Source organism: Salvelinus namaycush, chromosome 21 (genome assembly GCF_016432855.1).
Source record: "Salvelinus namaycush isolate Seneca chromosome 21, SaNama_1.0, whole genome shotgun sequence".
In the NCBI taxonomy this organism is placed as follows: Eukaryota; Metazoa; Chordata; class Actinopteri; order Salmoniformes; family Salmonidae; genus Salvelinus; species Salvelinus namaycush.
Genome location: NC_052327.1, coordinates 55,119,019 through 55,138,773, shown reverse-complemented (window position 1 = coordinate 55,138,773; position 19,755 = coordinate 55,119,019). Strand labels below are relative to the sequence as shown.

The 19,755-nt window shown below is 40.5% G+C and overlaps 1 protein-coding gene across 1 annotated transcript; it reads right to left on the bottom strand.

The window, feature by feature from the left end:
* Positions 1–5,671: 5,671 nt before the first annotated feature.
* Positions 5,672–18,743, bottom strand: LOC120065984 (intestinal mucin-like protein). The gene is made up of 17 exons (XM_039017023.1): positions 18,711–18,743; positions 18,294–18,465; positions 13,959–14,203; positions 13,294–13,477; positions 12,521–12,722; positions 12,003–12,181; positions 11,685–11,754; positions 10,417–10,559; positions 10,294–10,325; positions 9,692–9,860; positions 8,571–8,611; positions 8,252–8,374; positions 8,018–8,116; positions 7,579–7,707; positions 7,306–7,345; positions 6,189–6,309; positions 5,672–5,986 (listed from the first exon to the last, which is right to left on the bottom strand). Exons 1-17 carry the CDS (start codon positions 18,741–18,743, stop codon positions 5,806–5,808), a joined length of 2,163 nt encoding a protein of 720 aa, XP_038872951.1. The 3' UTR covers positions 5,672–5,805.
* Positions 18,744–19,755: the final 1,012 nt, after the last annotated feature.

Here is a 19,755-nt window from a genome sequence, read left to right as displayed (position 1 = left end):
TCAATGTCTCACCCGAGCCGCCACCACCTATATCCACCCATTATGTCTTGTCTATTCGTCAACACCAACAATTCGTATACCAGCAACATAAGAGAAGTTCAGAACAGATTTCTCCCCATGCTCACTCCACGTGGACTCCTGTCACACTCCTGAGAGAAAAGACACGAGGGAAAAGCAGTCGAGAGCTCTGATTGGACGCTGCATACAGGTTGCTGGCTCAGGACTCAGGTCTCTCGGTAGAAGTGGTGCGGACTGTATTGAATGCCTTTGTCACTCTTCTTCAGCCAGTTAGACGGGGTTTTGAGGTACACACACTGTTCGGTCCAATTACCTATTCCGTGCATTAATAAACTGACTTGTTGGAAAGGTGGCATCCGATGACGGTGTCACGTTAAAAGTCACTGAGCTTTTCAGTAAGGCCATTTTACTGTCAATGTTTGTCTATGGAGATTGCATGGCGGTGTGCTCGATTTTATACACCTGTCAGCAACGGGTGTGGCTTAAATAGCTGAATCCACTAATTTGAAGGGTTGTCCACATACTTTGTATATTGTGTAGGTAAGGATAAAGTGACTAGGCAACAGGATAGATAATAAACAGTAACAGCAGTGTATATGATGAGTCAAAATAATTTGTTCAAAGAGGGTCAATGCCGATAGTCCAGGTAGCTATTTAACCTGTTTGGGCTGCAGGGGCAGTATTGAGTAGCCAGATAAAAGGTGCCCATTTCAAACGGCCTCGTACTCAATTCTTGCTCGTACAATATGCATATTATTATTACTATTGGATAGAAAACACTCTCTAGTTTCTAAAACCGTTTGAATTATATCTGTGAGTCAAACAGAACTCATTTGGCACAAACTTCCTGACCAGGAAGTGGAAAATCTGAAATCGAGGCTCTGTTCTACTTCCTGCCTATAAATGGGCATGATACGTATTAGTATACGTGCACTTCATAGACCTTCCCCTGGATGTCAAGAGGCGGTGAGAGAAGAAATTTAGTGTTTATCTTGGTCTGAAGTGGAATACAAGCTCTTTGTATGACGTGTCCCCCATTTCTTGTTTTCTGGAGAGCGCGAGGAGGCACCTGGATTTGCCTTCTGTTTAGCTGCCGTTATGGATGACTAATATCTCCGGCTTTGATTTTATTTGATACATGTGACCATATCATCGTAAAGTATGTTTTTTCAATATAGTTTCATCAGATTATTGAAATTTTTTCGGGAGTTTTGCCGTGTTCCATTCTCTTCCGTTTGTTGACATGGAGAGATTCGCGCCACTTGGCTAGTGTGCTTGCTAAATCGAGAGGGAAAATGGACGTTCTAAATCCAAACAACGATTGTTCCCGACAAAGGACCCCTTGTCCAACATTCTGATGGAAGATCAGCAAACGTAAGAAACATTTTATGATGCTATTTCATATATCTGTCGTACATGGGAACTAGTCGTCGGCGCCCAACTTTGGGGTACTCTAGCTATACCGAAGCTGGATGTCGTAATGAAGTTATTTTTTAGAATTCTAACACTGCGATTTCATTAAGAACTAATGGATCTATCATTTCCTATACAACATGTATTTTTTAGTTATGTTTATGAATAGCTATTTGGTCAGAATATGTGTGTCAGAAAAAGTGTCAGAAAAATATCGTTGCTGTTTAGACGTTGTGGAAAAAGTAGCTACGATAGCAACATGTATAACCACTGATTTCAGCTCTAAATATGCACATTTTCGAACAAAACATAAGTGTATGTATAACCTGATGTTATAGGACTGTCATCTGATGAAGAATATCAAGGTTAGTCAAAAATTATATATCTTTTACTGGTTTGTTACGATCGCCAACTTTTACTGCTGGGAAATGGCTTGTCTTTCTGGCTATTGTGGTAAGCTAATATAACGCTATATTGTGTTTTCGCTGTAAAACACTTAATAAATCGGAAATATTGGCTGGAATCACAAGATGCCTGTCTTTCATTTGCTGTACACTATGTATTTTTCAGAAATGTTTTATGATGAGTAATTAGGTATTTGACGTTGGTGTCTGTAATTATTATGGCTGCTTTCGGTGCAATTTCTGATTGTAGCTGCAATGTAAACTATGATTTATACCTGAAATATGCACATTTTTCGAACAAAACATAGATTTATTGTATAACATGTTATAAGACTGTCATCTGATGAAGTTGTTTGTTGGTTAGTTTGGTTGGTTCTTGGTTAGTTAGGTTGGCTTTGTGCATGCTACCTGTGCTGTGAAAAATGTCTGTCCTTTTTTTGTATTTGGTGGTGAGCTAACATAAATATACGTGGTGTTTTCGTTGTAAAAAAAAATAAAAAATCGGACATGTTGGCTGGATTCACAAGATGTGTACCTTTCATTTGCTGTATTGGACTTGTTAATGTGTGAAAGTTAAATATTTAAAAAATATATATTTTGAATTTCGCGCCCTGCACTTGAGCTTGCTGTTGTCATAAGTGTACCGACGTCGGGCTTGCAGCCAGAAGAAGTTAACAAACTATTTATCTGTCTTATGGCTTGGGGGTAGAAGCTGTTCAGAGTCCTGTTGGTTCCAGGCTTGTTGCATCGGTATCGCTTGCCAGACGGTAGCAGAGAGAACAGTCTATGACTAGTGTGGCTGGAGTCTTTGACAATTTTTAGGGCCTTCCTCTGACACCGCCTGGTATAGAGGTCCTGGATGGCATGGAGCTCGGCCCACGTGATGAACTGGGCCGTACGCACTACCCTCTGATGGTGATGCAGCCAGCAAGATGCTCTCAACAGTGCAGCTCCCATCTCTCTGCTCCATGTCCTTACAGAACACCAACAAGCTCCCATCTCTCTGCTCCATGTCCTTACGGAACATCAACAAGCTCCCATCTCTCTGCTCCATGTCCTTACGGAACATCAACAAGCTCCCATCTCTCTGCTCCATATCCTTACAGAACACCAACAAGCTCCCATCTCTCTGCTCCATGTCCTTACAGAACACCAACAAGCTCCCATCTCTCTGCTCCATATCCTTACAGAACATCAACTTTTGGAGGATCTGAGGCAAATGAACACCTCCCAATATCCGTCTGTACCTGAGAGTAAATATCATTGATCATGATTTAAAAACTAAAGAAGACCAATCACGCTCCCCTGTGGTGTACCATTATCCACCAGGTAGCTGCCTGGTAAAGACTTCCCCACCCTCACCTGGATAGACTTTCCAAACAGGAAGTTCATAATCCAGTTCTAAGTTCTACCAACTACCCCTATAAGACCAAGCTTAATTAGCTACCCCTCACTCCACATCCTATCATACGCTTTCTCCAAAACAGACAGCCACAACCGTCTCCTTGTTCACCTGGGCCTACCTAACCTCTAATTCTAAGCACAGTCTTGTGAGATGCAGGAGACCTGGTTCGAAGCCAGTCAGTCACAAGAACAAGATGCAATAGATTAGAAAGGCTATCCGTAGAAGAGCTATGACAGGGCTAATTGTGACACTCCATTCTAACGTGGCCTGTGATCACCATCGAGGAGAACAGAAGGCACATCCACTTTCCAGAGAGTCTTAGCTTTCAGGAATCATCATAGCTTATAGCCGAAGCGGTTCAAATGCTAAAGCCAAATTCATGGGAAGCAAATTCATTTAACACGCCACATTGGCTTCAGAAACCGCCAGAAGCTTCTGTTGACAATAGTGAGCATTTAATTCTACCTCTTCTCCTCTACCTTTCCTGGTTGGCAAAGTACCAGGATGTTGTCTCTGGTTTTGAATCTGAATTTAGAACTGAATTTGAAAACTGAATTTGAATGCATCTGAGAAGTTGACTATATTAAAACTTTGTTAAACTTGAAATGATAGTTTGTAAACATGATACACAGACAATGAATGCAATATCTACCAATATCTACCAATTTCAGTATAATTGAATATTCAAATTCAATACTTAAAGATTCATTTGAGTATTGAATTTGAATATTCAATTAAATTGAAATTGAATTAGGAAACTAAATGCAATTTTCACTCAATTCAGTTTGAAATCATGAAATACAAGTTAAGTTAATGAATTCAATTTGTGCGTTACAAATTCAAAAATGTTTTATTCAAATTCAATATCCTAATAGAAATGCAAAATTGGCCTCCCAAGTGGCGCAGCGGTCTAAGGCATTGCAGTGCTAGAGGCGTCACTACAGATCCGGATTCGATCCCAGGCTGTGTCGCGACCGGTAGACCGATGAGCCTAGTGTCGTCTGGGTTAGGGGAGGGTTTGGCCGGCCGAGATGTCCTTGTCCCATCGCGGTCTAGTGACTCTTTGTGGCGGGCCGGGAGCACGAACGCTGATTTTGGTCGTCAGTTGTACTGTGTTTCCTCCGACACATTGGTGCGGCTGGACTCTGGGTTAAGCAAACACCTTCCACCTCCCTATTTTCTTGTCTTTATCTCTCTGCACCATGTCCTTACAGAACACCAACAAGCTCCCATCTCTCTGCTCCATATCCTTACAGAACACCAACAAGTTCCCATCTCTCTGCTCCATGTCCTTGCAGAACACTAACAAGCTCCCATCTCTCTGCTCCATGTCCTTACAGAACACCAACAAGCTCCCATCTCTCTGCTCCATGTCCTTGCAGAACACTAACAAGCTCCCATCTCTCTGTTCCATGTCCTTGCAGAACACTAACAAGCTCCCATCTCTCTGCTCCATATCCTTACAGAACACCACCAAGCTCCCATCTCTCTGCTCCATGTCCTTACAGAACACCAACAAGCTCCCATCTCTCTGCTCCATGTCCTTACAGAACACCAAGAAGCTCCCATCTCTCTGCTCCATGTCCTTACAGAACACCACCAAGCTCCCATCTCTCTGCTCCATGTCCTTACAGAACACCAACAAGCTCCCATCTCTCTGCTCCATATCCTTACAGAACACCACCAAGCTCCCATCTCTCTGCTCCATGTCCTTACAGAACACCAACAAGCTCCCATCTCTCTGCTCCATATCCTTATAGAACACCAACAAGCTCCCATCTCTCTGCTCCATGTCCTTACAGAACACCACCAAGCTCCCATCTCTCTGCTCCATATCCTTAAAGAACACCAACAAGCTCCCATCTCTCTGCTCCATGTCCTTACAGAACACCAACAAGCTCCCATCTCTCTGCTCCATGTCCTTTTGACTTTCAAATTGATACACATTGATTCTTGAAGAATATAACTTATAACTGCTTAATGAGCTGAGTTCAACTGTCGTAGCTCATCACAACCCAAAATATAAGATTGTTTCATTCCATTGTTTGTAAACAACATAATTGTTAATAAACACTGTAAAGCCTCAAAATATGATTAAAAGTATCATTTTGATATCATGGACGGTCAGTCCTTGCATCCATGGCCCTTTCTATGAACTTGAGAATGGCTACATTTCTCCAGCCCCATCCTTCAGCTTTTTGCCAAAAGACTGGCAGGGCGCCCACTTTGTTATTCTTTGAACTGCAGATTGCCCCTTTTAATAGTAACAGTTATGTAATGAATGTGTTCTTTATTAAATACTATGTGTACTTTTTACCTAGTCACACATTGATGCACGTGACAATATGAAATAAAACGATAAAGATAATGAGTTCATGCTTCTTCATCAGTTTAATACGTTTGCATAATGTCTATGATCGTGTAGACAGAAAGGACATACAGTTCATCAAAGTAGACATTATGATAATGAGACAGACCCTATTGGTTCCCTTTAGATATAACGATTTAATATTCCATGCAGTTAATGTAAATAAGAACATTTCAAAAGACTTAATTCTTCAAGGCCTAATCTAAGTGGTTCTTCTTGTCACACTCAGAGTCATGGCAGCCGCACTTATCAATGTAAATGTAGGACTGCATGATCTTCTTCCCGTCATGGCAGACCATCTCCACCTTCCTCTCACTGGTAGACATCTCCTGACAGCAGGAGCAGGAGTGCATCAAGGTGTTTTTCTCTGCAGAGTACCTAGCAAACAGGACACACAAACACCACTGTTAGAAACAGTACCACATTTATTCTGGACGTAGGTCAACTCCCACTGAATTCTCACCCTTCAATCCAATTCCCCACTTACACATTTCTGCAAGACCCAAATGCATGTTGCGTTTGTTTCTGTGTGCTTTTTTTGGCGTGTGTGTGTGTGTTCTTATTTAGAGTTTGTACTCACATAGAAGATGTTCCACAGGATCCCCCACAGGCTGAGATTTCCACCGGCACAGTAGACTTGCAGTTATTCACCTCTAGGTAGGTGGTGGTGTTCTTCACATCACAGTGACTGCGTAAAGCACCTGTGTAGGTAGACCGAGTTAAGGAGGACATTTTAAAGTGTTGAGTTTCTTATGTTCATAAGAGGTCAGGTTCATAAGAGGTCAGGTTCATAAGAGGTCAGGTTCATAAGAGGTTCAGGTTCATAAGAGGTTCATAAGAGGTCAGGTTCATAAGAGGTCAGGTTCATAAGAGGTCAGGTTCATAAGAGGTCAGGTTCATAAGAGGTTCATAAGAGGTCAGGTTCATAAGAGGTTAGGTTCATAAGAGGTCAGGTTCATAAGAGGTCAGGTTCATAAGAGGTCAGGTTCATAAGAGGTTATATTCATAAGAGGTCAGGTTCATAAGAGGTCAGGTTCATAAGAGGTCAGGTTCATAAGAGGTCAGGTTCATAAGAGGTTAGGTTCATAAGAGGTCAGGTTCATAAGAGGTTAGGTTCATAAGAGGTCAGGTTCATAAGAGGTCAGGTGCATAAGAGGTCAGGTTCATAAGAGGTCAGGTTCATAAGAGGTCAGGTTCATAAGAGGTCAGGTTCATAAGAGGTCAGGTTCATAAGAGGTCAGGTTCATAAGAGGTCAGGTTCATAAGAGGTTATATTCATAAGAGGTTATGTTCATAACAGGTTATATTCATAAGAGGTTATGTTCATAAGAGGTCAGGTTCATAAGAGGTTAGGTTCATAAGAGGTCAGGTTCATAAGAGGTCAGGTTCATAAGAGGTCAGGTTCATAAGAGGTCAGGTTCATAAGAGGTCAGGTTCATAAGAGGTCAGGTTCATAAGAGGTCAGGTTCATAAGAGGTTCATAAGAGGTCAGGTTCATAAGAGGTCAGGTTCATAAGAGGTCAGGTTCATAAGAGGTCAGGTTCATAAGAGGTCAGGTTCATAAGAGGTCAGGTTCATAAGAGGTCAGGTTCATAAAAGGTTATGTTTGACTAGTAGATCTGATGTATAAACAAAAAATACAACTTCACACAAATCATGAATATTTAGAAATGAATCAGTCTGTTGTTTTAACTTACAGGTTGTGCAACATCCATTTGCATCAGTTTTCTCAGTTCCCTGTCAAAAAGAATAGTGTACAGCTCAATTTGGACATGACTAGTTACAGTCTATTGAGCTAGAGAACACAGTATAGATGTTATAATGGAAAACTATGATCATCTATGAATATGTTACTCGGGTGTAAATTCAATATAACCTACAAGTTCCTATCAAATGAAGCAACCAGTATATTTAGGTATAGTTACTTTACTTCAAACAAACACATTCAAGCAGTTTCCTCATCTACTTACAGGGACGCAGTCCTCTGGACGGAACACTGGGCATTTCAATTTGGATTCCACAACGATGAACTGGTTGTTTGTCTTTGTGCATTCATACTTCACACAGCGGTCACTAGGGGGTGACCAAAGCTTCCCAAGCTGTCAAGTAGAAAAAAATGAACGTTGGTAAATTAATACTGTACGCTATAAAAACTTAAATAAATAAGCATTGATAAATCATCTATAAACTTTTCAGAAATAAGTACTTCATTATTTGAAAATGTAAACAAGCATTACATTTCTTAAGTACTTACACCTTTAATATTTATGATAATTTATTATGCATTTATGAACATTTGTAAGCATTTATATGTTCTCATTAGTGATGTCATTCGTCCCTTTGAGATATCACAAAGATATCTGATATTAAAAATAATCTAATTGGGTTGCATTATCTCATCCATGTCACCTGAATGATGTGAGATGTGGCATCTGGGAGAACTACAACACAGTCCTTCTGTACACACGCTCCACAACATTTCTCAGGTACGACTTCATACTCATAACCCTGGAGGAGAGTCAACATGGTGACATCATTAGTGGATTTCCTTCATATATACCTGGATTATTATACTGTATAGCCAACCATGTAAAATGTTTCACTTATGTTTAACCGAGTCTGCCATTATCCCGAGTACAGTACCGTTGGGCAGGTGGTGACACAGTTGATTTGGGCACACTCAACAACATACAGCTTGGAGACTGGATCCTTATTAGGGCCACACTTGCACTCCTCACAGGTGCCTTTGGGAACATTTTCACCAAGCTGGAGAGTGCAAGCAAGAGTTAGTATCATGTACTGAAGCAGAAATTAAGCTTGGGGCCACAGTGGCTCTCAGGATTACTTAAAGGGGCAATCTGGGATTGGTACATCAATATTTAGGTTAATTTTATACAAAATGTACACATTATTTACTGTAATAGTGCTCTAGAGTTATATAAAAAAAAGTGTTACTTCTCACCGTGTATTCGGTATTATTGTGGACACAAACAGGTTTGGGCACTGAGAGAAGACACAATACAAGGGTCAGACAATGGTTGAGACATAACTGTTGTAGAACGGTTAAGTTAGTCACAATTCCTGCACCATGTTACCATCACGACACCTGCACCATGTTACAATCACGACACCTGCACCATGTTAGCATCACGACACCTGCACCATGTTAGCATCACGACACCTGCACCATGTTACCATCACGACACCTGCACCATGTTACCATCACGACACCTGCACCATGTTACCATCACGACACCTGCACCATGTTACCATCACGACACCTGCACCATGTTACCATCACGACACCTGCACCATGTTACCATCACGACACCTGCACCATGTTACCATCAATAATTATAATTATCAATAATTAACCTATATTTATTGTAATTTTTAATGAGTTTATAGTTGTTATAGTAGTTAAGTGTTGAGTTAGCTACAATATGTAATCTATCTCAATTGTTTTTTCTAATAATTTGCACGTCCTTACAACACTGTATATAGACACAATATGACATTTGAAATGTCTTTATTATTTTGGAACTTCTATGAGTGTAATGTTTACTGTTCATTTTTATGGTTAATTTCACTTTTGTCTATTATCTACTTCACTTGCTTTGGCAATGATAACATATGTTTCCAATGCCAATAAAGACCTTAAATTTAATTTAATTGGTGTGACAAAGGCATTTCCTAACACACCTGCTAAATTTCTTTGTTGTTACTTTTAAGGTTGGAATCAACATGCAGTACCTACTGCAGAAAGAGAGGTAAGAAACCATTGGTCCACCTGCTCAGGAACAAGTTACACTATTCACAGTCCGCTGATTATGTCACAGAGTTATGACACATTTATGAACCCTTTATAAAGCATGTTATAGATGCTTTGTAACACATTTATGTAGTGCTTATGAAGGCTTTATGAAGTAGCTAGAGTGAAGACCTGTTTGGTGCTAACATTCCACTTCTTGTACTCCTTGTCATATGCCAAACATTTGGCACAAACAGACTTGTACCCAGGTAACCTGGTGGCACGTTAAAGTGCCTCTATCCGATCTAAACTCAAATCCTGTCTCTACTCACCACATGTATTTATCTGACAGCAGTCCACCGTCTCGTTGACCAACACCTCACCGTACTTCTTATAGGTAACAATTTCTTGGGGCGGACATTTCACTGGTTCACACTGGACACTCAGTGTGTCAGCATTACACGTGCACTTCTGGCAGTTACTGTACCAAGTCTCACCAAACTGTGTTGGGACAAAACAAACACTGTTAGCAGAGACTTCAAACTTATTAAGACGAGGACTGGCAACCCCTCAGAGCCTGGTTCCTCTCTTGGTTTATTCATAGGTTCCTTCCTTCTAGGGAGATGTTCCTAGCCACTGTCTTTCTGCCTCTGCATTGCCTGCTCTTTGAGGTTTTAGGCTGAGTATCTGTAAAGCACTTTGTGACCACTGCTGATGAAAAAAGGGCTTTATCAAAAACATTTGATTGATTGATAATAGCAATAGGGCTCCAGCCTCTTCAGGGCTTGGACCACTAAATAGCCCCAACGAAACTAGTAAACTGCTTAAAATAATTGGGGGTTCTATACAGAACCTTTTGTGGGCCGTAATGTGAAGTGAGCTGTTGAACCATTTCTTCTGACAGATTCATTGTGGTATACATCTACATTCTTACCTGTTTGGGTTTTCCAGCAGGTCCTGTGCATCCTTGAAGGAGAAAATAAGATCTTAAGTCATATAACGGTGTTACTTTGAGACACAATTAAACAATGTATTCCTCAAATGGTCACATCCTTACCACAGTCACGAACACAGGTGTCAGAGAATGTGTTGAACAAGATGGTACCCTCAGGGCAGAAACAGCCCTCCATGAATGAGTCACATACAACGTCAAGGCTCCTTTGTGCTCCCTGACATGAATGCACATATTTTTCATTGTATCTATGATAAGAAAAAACAATTCATTACAGACTAGAAACGCTGGAATATAATGGAAACCTTTAAGAAAGCATGTACATTAGGTAGTGGTGTAAAATAATGAGATGGGAATGAGATGGGAATGAGATGAGATGAAAATGTGGTGGGAATGAGATGAGAATGAGACTAGAATGAGATGAGATGAAAATGAGGTGGGAATGAGATGAGAATGAGATGGGAATGAGATGAGAATGAGATGGGAATGAGATGAGATGAAAATGAGGTGGGAATGAGATGGGAATGAGATCAGAATGAGATGAGAATGAGATGAGATGGGAATGAGATGAGAATGAGATGACAATGAGATGACAATGAGATGGGAATGACATGAGAATGAGATGGGAATGAGATGAGATGAAAATGAGGTGGGAATGAGATGGGAATGAGATGAGAATGAGATTGGAATGAGATGGGATTGAGGTGAGATGGGAAATAGATGAAAATGAGATGAGATGGGAATGAGATGGGAATGAGATGAGATGAGAATGAGATGAGATGGGAATGAGATGAGATGGGAATGAGATGGGAATGAGATGCGATGGGATTGAGATGGGAATGAGATGAGATTGGAATAAGATAAGATGAGAATCAGATGGGAATGAGATGAGATTGGAATGATATGAGAATGAGATGGGAATGAGATGGGAATGAGATGAGATGGGAATGAGATGAGATGGAATGAGATGAGATGGAATGAGATGGGAATGAGATGGGAATGAGATGAGATGGGAATGAGATGAGATGGAATGAGATGAGATGGAATGAGATGGGAATGAGATGGGAATGAGATGAGATGGAATGAGATGAGATGGAATGAGATGAGATGGAATGAGATGGGAATGAGATGAGATGGGAATGAGATGAGATGGAATGAGATGGGAATGAGATGAGATGAGAATCAGATGGGAATGAGATGGGAATGAGAATCAGATGGGAATGAGATGGGAATGAGATGAGATGGGAATGAGATGAGATGGAATGAGATGAGATGGAATGAGATGGGAATGAGATGAGATGGAATGAGATGAGATGGAATGAGATGAGATGGAATGAGATGGGAATGAGATGAGATGGGAATCAGATGGATACCTTGAATTGCATGTTGGCTGGATAGTAGAGCCACATGCCTTATACACTTTGGTCTTAGGGCATGTCAGTTCTGTAATATGGTCAAGATGGAATGAAAGACAAAACAGTAAGTATAAAAATTGTAAAATACAAAATACAATTAAAGTTATTAGAATTATTAAAAATCTTATTAACATCTTGGGTGTATCCCAAATGGGATCCTATTCCCTACTTAGATCACTACTTTTGTCCAGAGCCTGGTCAACAGCAGTGCACTATGTAGGGAATAGGATCCCATTTGGGACACGGACCTTATTTTATATGGATGTCCTTCCCTACCACATTGTCCTTTAGTTGAGTGCCTCCAGTCGATACAGACTCCAGCTGCTGCACACCTCACGGCGTAGGCTTCCAGGCTGGAGCAGCCGATTGAGATATTTGGCATGTGGCAGACATCAAACTTACAGGCCTCGAAGAAGGGTTGTGGTGGGATAACGTCATGGCATTGCTTAAAGACCCTTCCAAAATAAAGAACCCATTTATGTTATTATATATAGGCCTAACCCAAATGGGGCATATAACATGTCACGACAGTTTTCCTACAAACATTGATTACTGTATGCCTTACACGCTACTTTATTTGTGAAGCATCTATGTTCTTATGAATATGGCATATTTTATACGGCATAAACAGTCTGTAAGATAAGTTTGGTTCTAAGTTATGGAACAGCAACTCATGCCTTTACCGGAAAGTTTACAGACTTTTAGGTATGCAGTGTCATAGCAACCTCAATCAGATTCCCTTGTCTTTGTAATATAGCTGTCTCTTTGTGTTATTACAAGGTTACATGTCTTACGGGCTAAGTATGATGTCACAGATTGATGTCTTTCCTGGCAGGCAGGTTGTAGGCGTAGGGGTAGGTGGGGTAGGAGGTTGCAGTTTACAGTAGGGTTTTTTATCATCAGGAATCTTCCATTCATGAGCCATCCCAGGACATGATGGGTCAATCTGACCATTCGGTAATTTGCAATCGTTTTTCCGGTTATTGTCACAGGTACCTTTATAAAGGTCAAATAAATATGGGAATGAGAAATAAACACAACTTCTTTGATGTCAGAAACAGCTGCTCATAACTTTAAGCCTACCTACAGAATCTTTTCATTGGTTATGCTATCATTGTAACTGTACAGTGAACTCTTTAATGCCATTGAAATGCAATAACGTGCAACAAAATATCATCAAATCATTGCAACTAATGTTCAGTTTACTCACAGAGTACTACAAGCTGTTCTTCTGATTCATACTTAAAGTGTTTTTGGTCAACATAATGTGTGCATCCCAAATGGGACCCTATTCCCCCTGGTTAAAAGGAGTGCACTACAATGGGACCCTATTCCCCCTGGTTAAAAGGAGTGCACTACACTGGGACCCTATTCCCCCTGGTTAAAAGGAGTGCACTACATTGGGACCCTATTGCCCCTGGTTAAAAGGAGTGCACTACATTGGGACCCTATTCCCCCTGGTTAAAAGGAGTGCACTACATTGGGACCCTATTCCCCCTGGTTAAAAAGAGTGCACTACATTGGGAACAGTGTGCCATTTGGGATGCAGTAAAACCTACATACTTACCACACTGCCCCTCTGTGTTGTTGTGGAATAGGGAGTCTGGCAGGGTTACACTGAACATAAGGGACTTAAACATCACTGTTGCTTTAATGGCAGGGATCTTCAACAGTAACTCTACTCCAGTGCTGGTGATCATGAGGTCTTCATTAGAAAAGGTCGGGAAGGTCTGATTTCCATTGATGTAAACCTTGTGAATGATAAGTAAAAACATTACGTAAGGAATAAGAATAGAGAACAGAATAACATTACAATACAGTAGATGAGATATGAACGGTTTCCAGAACTAAATCAAGTCACAAGAAGAGTTGGTCGTCTGTCAATCTTTTGTCAATAAAATGTAATTCTTTGAAATGTCATGGGACTGTTTCAGATACCTTGATGACGGTTTTGAGTTAACGTGATGGCATCCTCAAAGTGGTTAACCAATATGTCATGTTGTTAAATAACTATTTGTAACTACTGTAGTGTAGTATTGCAAATTACACGTGTCGTAGTCAGCAAGATCAGATATTCCTATTAATCAATACCCCCACGTTAACAAAAAGTGAATAATACATTTCAAAATATGAAGTCTTAAAGTGGTATGAGAATGACTCTCAAATAATGTCTTTATCAAAGTGCACTTATTTTAAGTGTACAAATGTGTACAATAGCACAGTTATAATTACCACATTTGTTGTCACGTTTAATCTCTTCGGAGTAAGAACGATTGTATAGGACTTGTAATAGACAATCAGAGACTGAGGGCAGGTCGCATGTCCAGACGGATCGCAGTTATAGTTGTCGATGATGACACTGAAGTTCTGTCGAGGAACTATTTCTTTAATCAAAACGTAGGTGCAGTTTTCCTGGAAACTGTAATATTGGCCATCAAATGTGACGTAGTGAGGGTCTCCCCATCCATAGCATATACCTGAGAGATAGAACAGAAAAAGGTAGCAAATAGATACATCACTCATCAATACAAGAGCTTAAAACCTGTTTGGGCTGCAGGGGCAGTATTGAGTAGCCAGATAAAAGGTGCCCATTTCAAACGGCCTCGTACTCAATTCTTGCTCGTACAATATGCATATTATTATTACTATTGGATAGAAAACACTCTCTAGTTTCTAAAACCGTTTGAATTATATCTGTGAGTCAAACAGAACTCATTTGGCACAAACTTCCTGACCAGGAAGTGGAAAGTCTGAAATCGAGGCTCTGTTCTACTTCCTGCCTATAAATGGGCATGATACGTATTAGTATACAAGCACTTCATAGACCTTCCCCTGGATGTCAAGAGGCGGTGAGAGAAGAAATTTAGTGTTTATCTTGGTCTGAAGTGGAATACAAGCTCTTTGTATGACGTGTCCCCCATTTCTTGTTTTCTGAAGAGCGCCAAGAGGGACCTGGATTTGCCTTCTGTTTAGCTGCCGTTATAGGCGACTAATATCTCCGGCTTTGATTTTATTTGATACATGTGACCAAATCATCGTAAAGTATGTTTTTTCAATATAGTTTCATCAGATTATTGAACATTTTTCGGGAGTTTTGCCGTGTTCCGTTCTCTTCCGTTTGTTGACATGGAGAGATTCGCGCCACTTGGCTAGTGTGCTTGCTAAATCGAGAGGGAAAATGGACGTTCTAAATCCAAACAACGATTGTTCTTGACAAAGGACCCCTTGTCCAACATTCTGATGGAAGATCAGCAAAAGTAAGAAACATTTTATGACGCTATTTCATATATCTGTCGTACTTGTGAACTAGTCGTCGGCGCCCAACTTTGGGGTACTCTAGCTATACCGAAGCTGGATTTCGTAATGAAGTTATTTTTTTGAATTCTAACACTGCGATTTCATTAAGAACTAATGGATCTATCATTTCCTATACAACATGTATTTTTTAGTTATGTTTATGAATAGCTATTTGGTCAGAATATGTGTGTCAGAAAAAGTGTCAGAAAAATATCCGGACGTTGTGTAAAAAGTAGCTATGATAGCAACATGTATAACCACTGATTTCAGCTCTAAATATGCACATTTTCGAACAAAACATAAGTGTATGTATAACCTGATGTTATAGGACTGTCATCTGATGAAGAATATCAAGGTTAGTCAAAAATTAAATATCTTTTACTGGTTTGTTACGATCGCTAACTTTTACTGCTGGGAAATGGCTTGTGTTTCTGGCTATTGTGGTAAGCTAATATAACGCTATATTGTGTTTTCACTGTAAAACACTTAATAAATCGGAAATATTGGCTCGAATCACAAGATGCCTGTCTTTCATTTGCTGTACACTATGTATTTTTCAAAAATGTTTTATGATGAGTAATTAGGTATTTGACGTTGGTGTCTGTAATTATTATGGCTGCTTTCGGTGCAATTTCTGATTGTAGCTGCAATGTAAACTATGATTTATACCTGAAATATGCACATTTTTCGAACAAAACATAGATTTATTGTATAACATGTTATAAGACTGTCATCTGATGAAGTTGTTTGTTGGTTAGTTTGGTTGGTTCTTGGTTAGTTAGGTTGCCTTTGTGCATGCTACCTGTGCTGTGAAAAATGTCTGTCCTTTTTTTGTATTTGGTGGTGAGCTAACATAAATATATGTGCTGTTTTCGCTGTAAAACATTTTAAAAATCGGACATGTTGGCTGGATTCACAAGATGTGTGCCTTTCATTTGCTGTATTGGACTTGTTAATGTGTGAAAGTTAAATATTTAAAAAATATATATTTTGAATTTTGCGCCCTGCACTTGAGCTGGCTGTTGTCATAAGTGTACCGACGTCGGGCTTGCAGCCAGAAGAGCTTAAAGTCCTACTCCAGTCTCCTTTTCACCTCATTTAACACCTGATTTACTGAACATAACAGGTGATCTAGGTATCCTGATGAAATGGCACAAGCTGATGACATCACAATGTCACTATCAGATCAGAGGGTGCAACTTTCACTGGGGACAGGGGGACAGGGGGACGGGGGCATGTCGCCCCCACATTCTGAAATTGCATTTTTGTTCCCCCCCAGTTTAATCATTGGAATGTGATACAAAACAGGGCAACACTGTGCTTTAGGACCATGCGGACGCCTCCGAGCGGTCGAGTAGGCTGTTTGGAGTGTTTATCCGACTGGATAAAAATAATAATTATGTCCCCACCACTTCTAAAACCAAAGTTGCGCCCCTGGATCAGACTAACTCCTTGAAGTTTGCAGGTGTGTCAAAACAACAGTATTTTGTTCAAAACATATTTCTTTACCCTTTAGTGTGGGTACTTTACTCTATTTATACTTTGGATATCACTTTACAACAGGAAATGTTAAAAAATCACTGGAGGACGTCTTTAAAACTTCATTGGGATAGGGGGCAGCATTGGGAAGTTTGGATGAAAAGCGTGGCCAGAGTAAATTGCCTGTTACTCAGGCCCAGAAGCTAGGATATGCATATAATTGATAGATCTGGATATAAAACACTCTAAAGTTTCCAAAACGGTTCAAATAATGTCTGTGAGTATAACAGAACTCATATGGCAGGCGAAAACTTGAGAAAAATCCAACCAGGAAGTGGGAATTTTGAGGTTTGTAGTTTTTTAAGTGAATCCCTATCCAGTATCTGTGGGGTCAGATTGCACTTCCTACGGCTTCCAGTAGATGTCAACAGTGTTTAGACGTTGTTTCAGGCTTCTATTGTGAAAGGAGAGAAAATATCACCACTCAGAGTAAGTTGTTCAGCTGAAAGCCATGAGTTGTTTATCACGCGTGGCCGTGAAGTGCGCCGTTCGTTCTTTCCTTTCTAATGAAAACGGTATTGTCCGGTTGAAATATTAGTGAATATTTATGATAAAAAGATCCGAAGTATTAATTAAAAACATTGTTTGACATGTTTCTACAAACTTTAATGGAACTTTTTTGACTTTTCGTCTGGATGTTGGGAGCGCATTTTGTGCCTTTGGATTACTGAACTAAACGCGAACAAAACGGAGGCATTTGGACATAAACTTCGTAAGAGTTTAAGGACTTTATTGAACAAAACGAACATTTATTGTGTAACATGGAGTCCTGGGAGTGCCACCAGATAAAGATCATCAAAGGTAAGTGATTAATTTAATAGCTATTTTTGACTTTTGTGAGTCCTCTCCTTGGCTGGAAAATGTCTGTATGGTTTTCTGTGGCTAGGCGCTGTCTTAACATAATTGCATGGTGTGCTTTTGCCGTAAAGCCTTTTTGAAATCGGACAATGTGGTATTATAAACAAGTTCATCTTTAAAATAGTGTATAATACTTGTATGTTTGAGGAATTTTAATTATGAGATTTCTGTTGTTTGAATTTGGCGCCCTGCAATTTCACTGGCTGTTGGCAAGGTTATGGCTGGGGGCAGTTTTGAGTAGCTAGGATGAATAAGGTGCCCAGAGTAAACTGCCTGCTACTCAGTCCAAGAAGCTACAATATGCATATTATTAGTGGATTTCGATAGAAAACACTCTAAAGTTTCTAAAACTGTTTAAATGATGTCTGTGAGTATAACAGAACTCATATGGCTGGCAAAAACCTGAGAAAAAATCCAACCAGGAAGTTGGAAATCTGAGGTTTGTAGGTTTGCCTATCCAATATACAGTGTCTTTGGGGTCATATTGCAGTTCCTAAGGCTTCCACTAGATGTCAACAGTCTTGTTTGATGCTTCTACTGTGAAGAATGAGGGAAGGAGAGCTCTTTGAGTCAGGTGTCTGGCATGAGCTGACCACGCAAGCTCCCTTGAGAGCGACCTGCGTTCCATCGCATTTCTGAAGACAAAGGAACTCTCCGGTTGAAAAATGTTGTAAAATACTTGTATGTTTGAGGAATTTTAATTATGACATAATTGTTGTTGTTTGAATTTGGCGCCCTGAAGTTTCACTGGCTGTTGTCAAGTCAATCCCATTATTGGGATCTCAGCCGTAAGAACTAAAACAATTAAACTTGGAGTAAGGAGTATGTGTAGAAGGAGAGAAGATTATTAAAAACATTACGTTTTGAACTTACATTCACATTCGTAGTGATAGCAGCAACCTGATTCGTTATAGACTTTCACTGGTGGGTATCCATTTTCACACACAGGCTTTTCTACAGACTCACAGACCACAAACGTTGTGATAATTACACCCGTGTGGCAAGTTTGAGTAGTGCAGTTGTCTGTCTTCCAAGTCTCACCATCCTAAAGTTGAAAATGTATGTTTTAGTCCTGAAAGTAAACACACTACGTACTACACACCACTATAACTACACAACACTATGAACTACACAACACTATAACTACACAACACTATAACTACACAACACTATAACTACACAACACTATAACTACACAACACTATAACTACACAACACTATAACTACACAACACTATGAGCTACACAACACTATAACTAAGAAACACAATAATTCTGTTAACTTCATTACCTTTCTTGGTGGATTGACATTTTCACAGTCCATGTTAGGTGTAGTCGGGGACGATGTAGATGATGTAGTAGATGTAGTTGTTGTTGCTGAGACAGTGTTGACTGTAGATGGGGTAGTGGTAGGTTTTGTTGTTGGGGTAGTGGTAGGAGATGTTGTTGGGGTAGTGGTAGGAGATGTTGTTGGGGTAGTGGTAGGATATGTTGTTGGGGTAGTGGTAGGAGATGTTGTTGGGGTAGTGGTAGGAGATGTTGTTGGGGTAGTGGTAGGAGATGTTGTTGGGGTAGTGGTAGGATATGTTGTTGGGGTAGTGGTAGGAGATGTTGGGGGAGTGGTAGGAGATGTTGTTGGGGTAGTGGTAGGAGATGTTGTTGGGGTAGTGGTAGGAGATGTTGTTGGGGTAGTGGTAGGAGATGTTGTTGGGGGAGTGGTAGGAGCTGTTGTGGGAGTGGTAGGATATGTTGTTGGGGTAGTGGTATGAGATGTTGTTGGGGGAGTGGTAGGAGATGTTGTTGGGGTAGTGGTAGGAGTTGTTGTTGGGGTAGTGGTAGGAGTTGTTGGGGTAGTGGTATGAGATGTTGTTGGGGTAGTGGTAGGATATGTTGTTGGGGTAGTGGTAGGAGATGTTGGGGTAGTGGTAGGAGATGTTGTTGGGGTAGTTGTAGGAGATGTTGTTGGGGTAGTGGTAGGAGTTGTTGTTGGGGTAGAGGTAGGAGATGTTGTTGGGGTAGTGGTAGGAGTTGTTGTTGGGGTAGAGGTAGGAGATGTTGTTGGGGTAGTGATAGGAGATGTTGTTGGGGTAGTGGTAGGATATGTTGTTGGGGTAGTGGTAGGAGATGTTGGGGTAGTGGTAGGAGATGTTGTTGGGGTAGTGGTAGGAGATGTTGTTGGGGTAGTGGTAGGATATGTTGGGGTAGTGGTAGGATATGTTGTTGGGGTAGTGGTAGGAGATGTTGGGGTAGTGGTAGGAGATGTTGTTGGGGTAGTGGTAGGAGATGTTGTTGGGGTAGTGGTAGGATATGTTGGGGTAGTGGTAGGATATGTTGTT

Excerpts from the sequence above, each read along its gene's own strand:
- LOC120065984 (XM_039017023.1), bottom strand. The coding sequence starts at position 18,743 with ATGGACTGTGAAAATGTCAATCCACCAAGAAAG. Across the intron at positions 12,723-13,293 it reads CAACACAGAGGGGCAGTGTG|GTACCTGTGACAATAACCGG; the intron begins GTAAGTATGTAG and ends ACCTTTATAAAG. Across the intron at positions 8,375-8,570 it reads ACAATAATACCGAATACACG|CTTGGTGAAAATGTTCCCAA; the intron begins GTGAGAAGTAAC and ends TGCACTCTCCAG.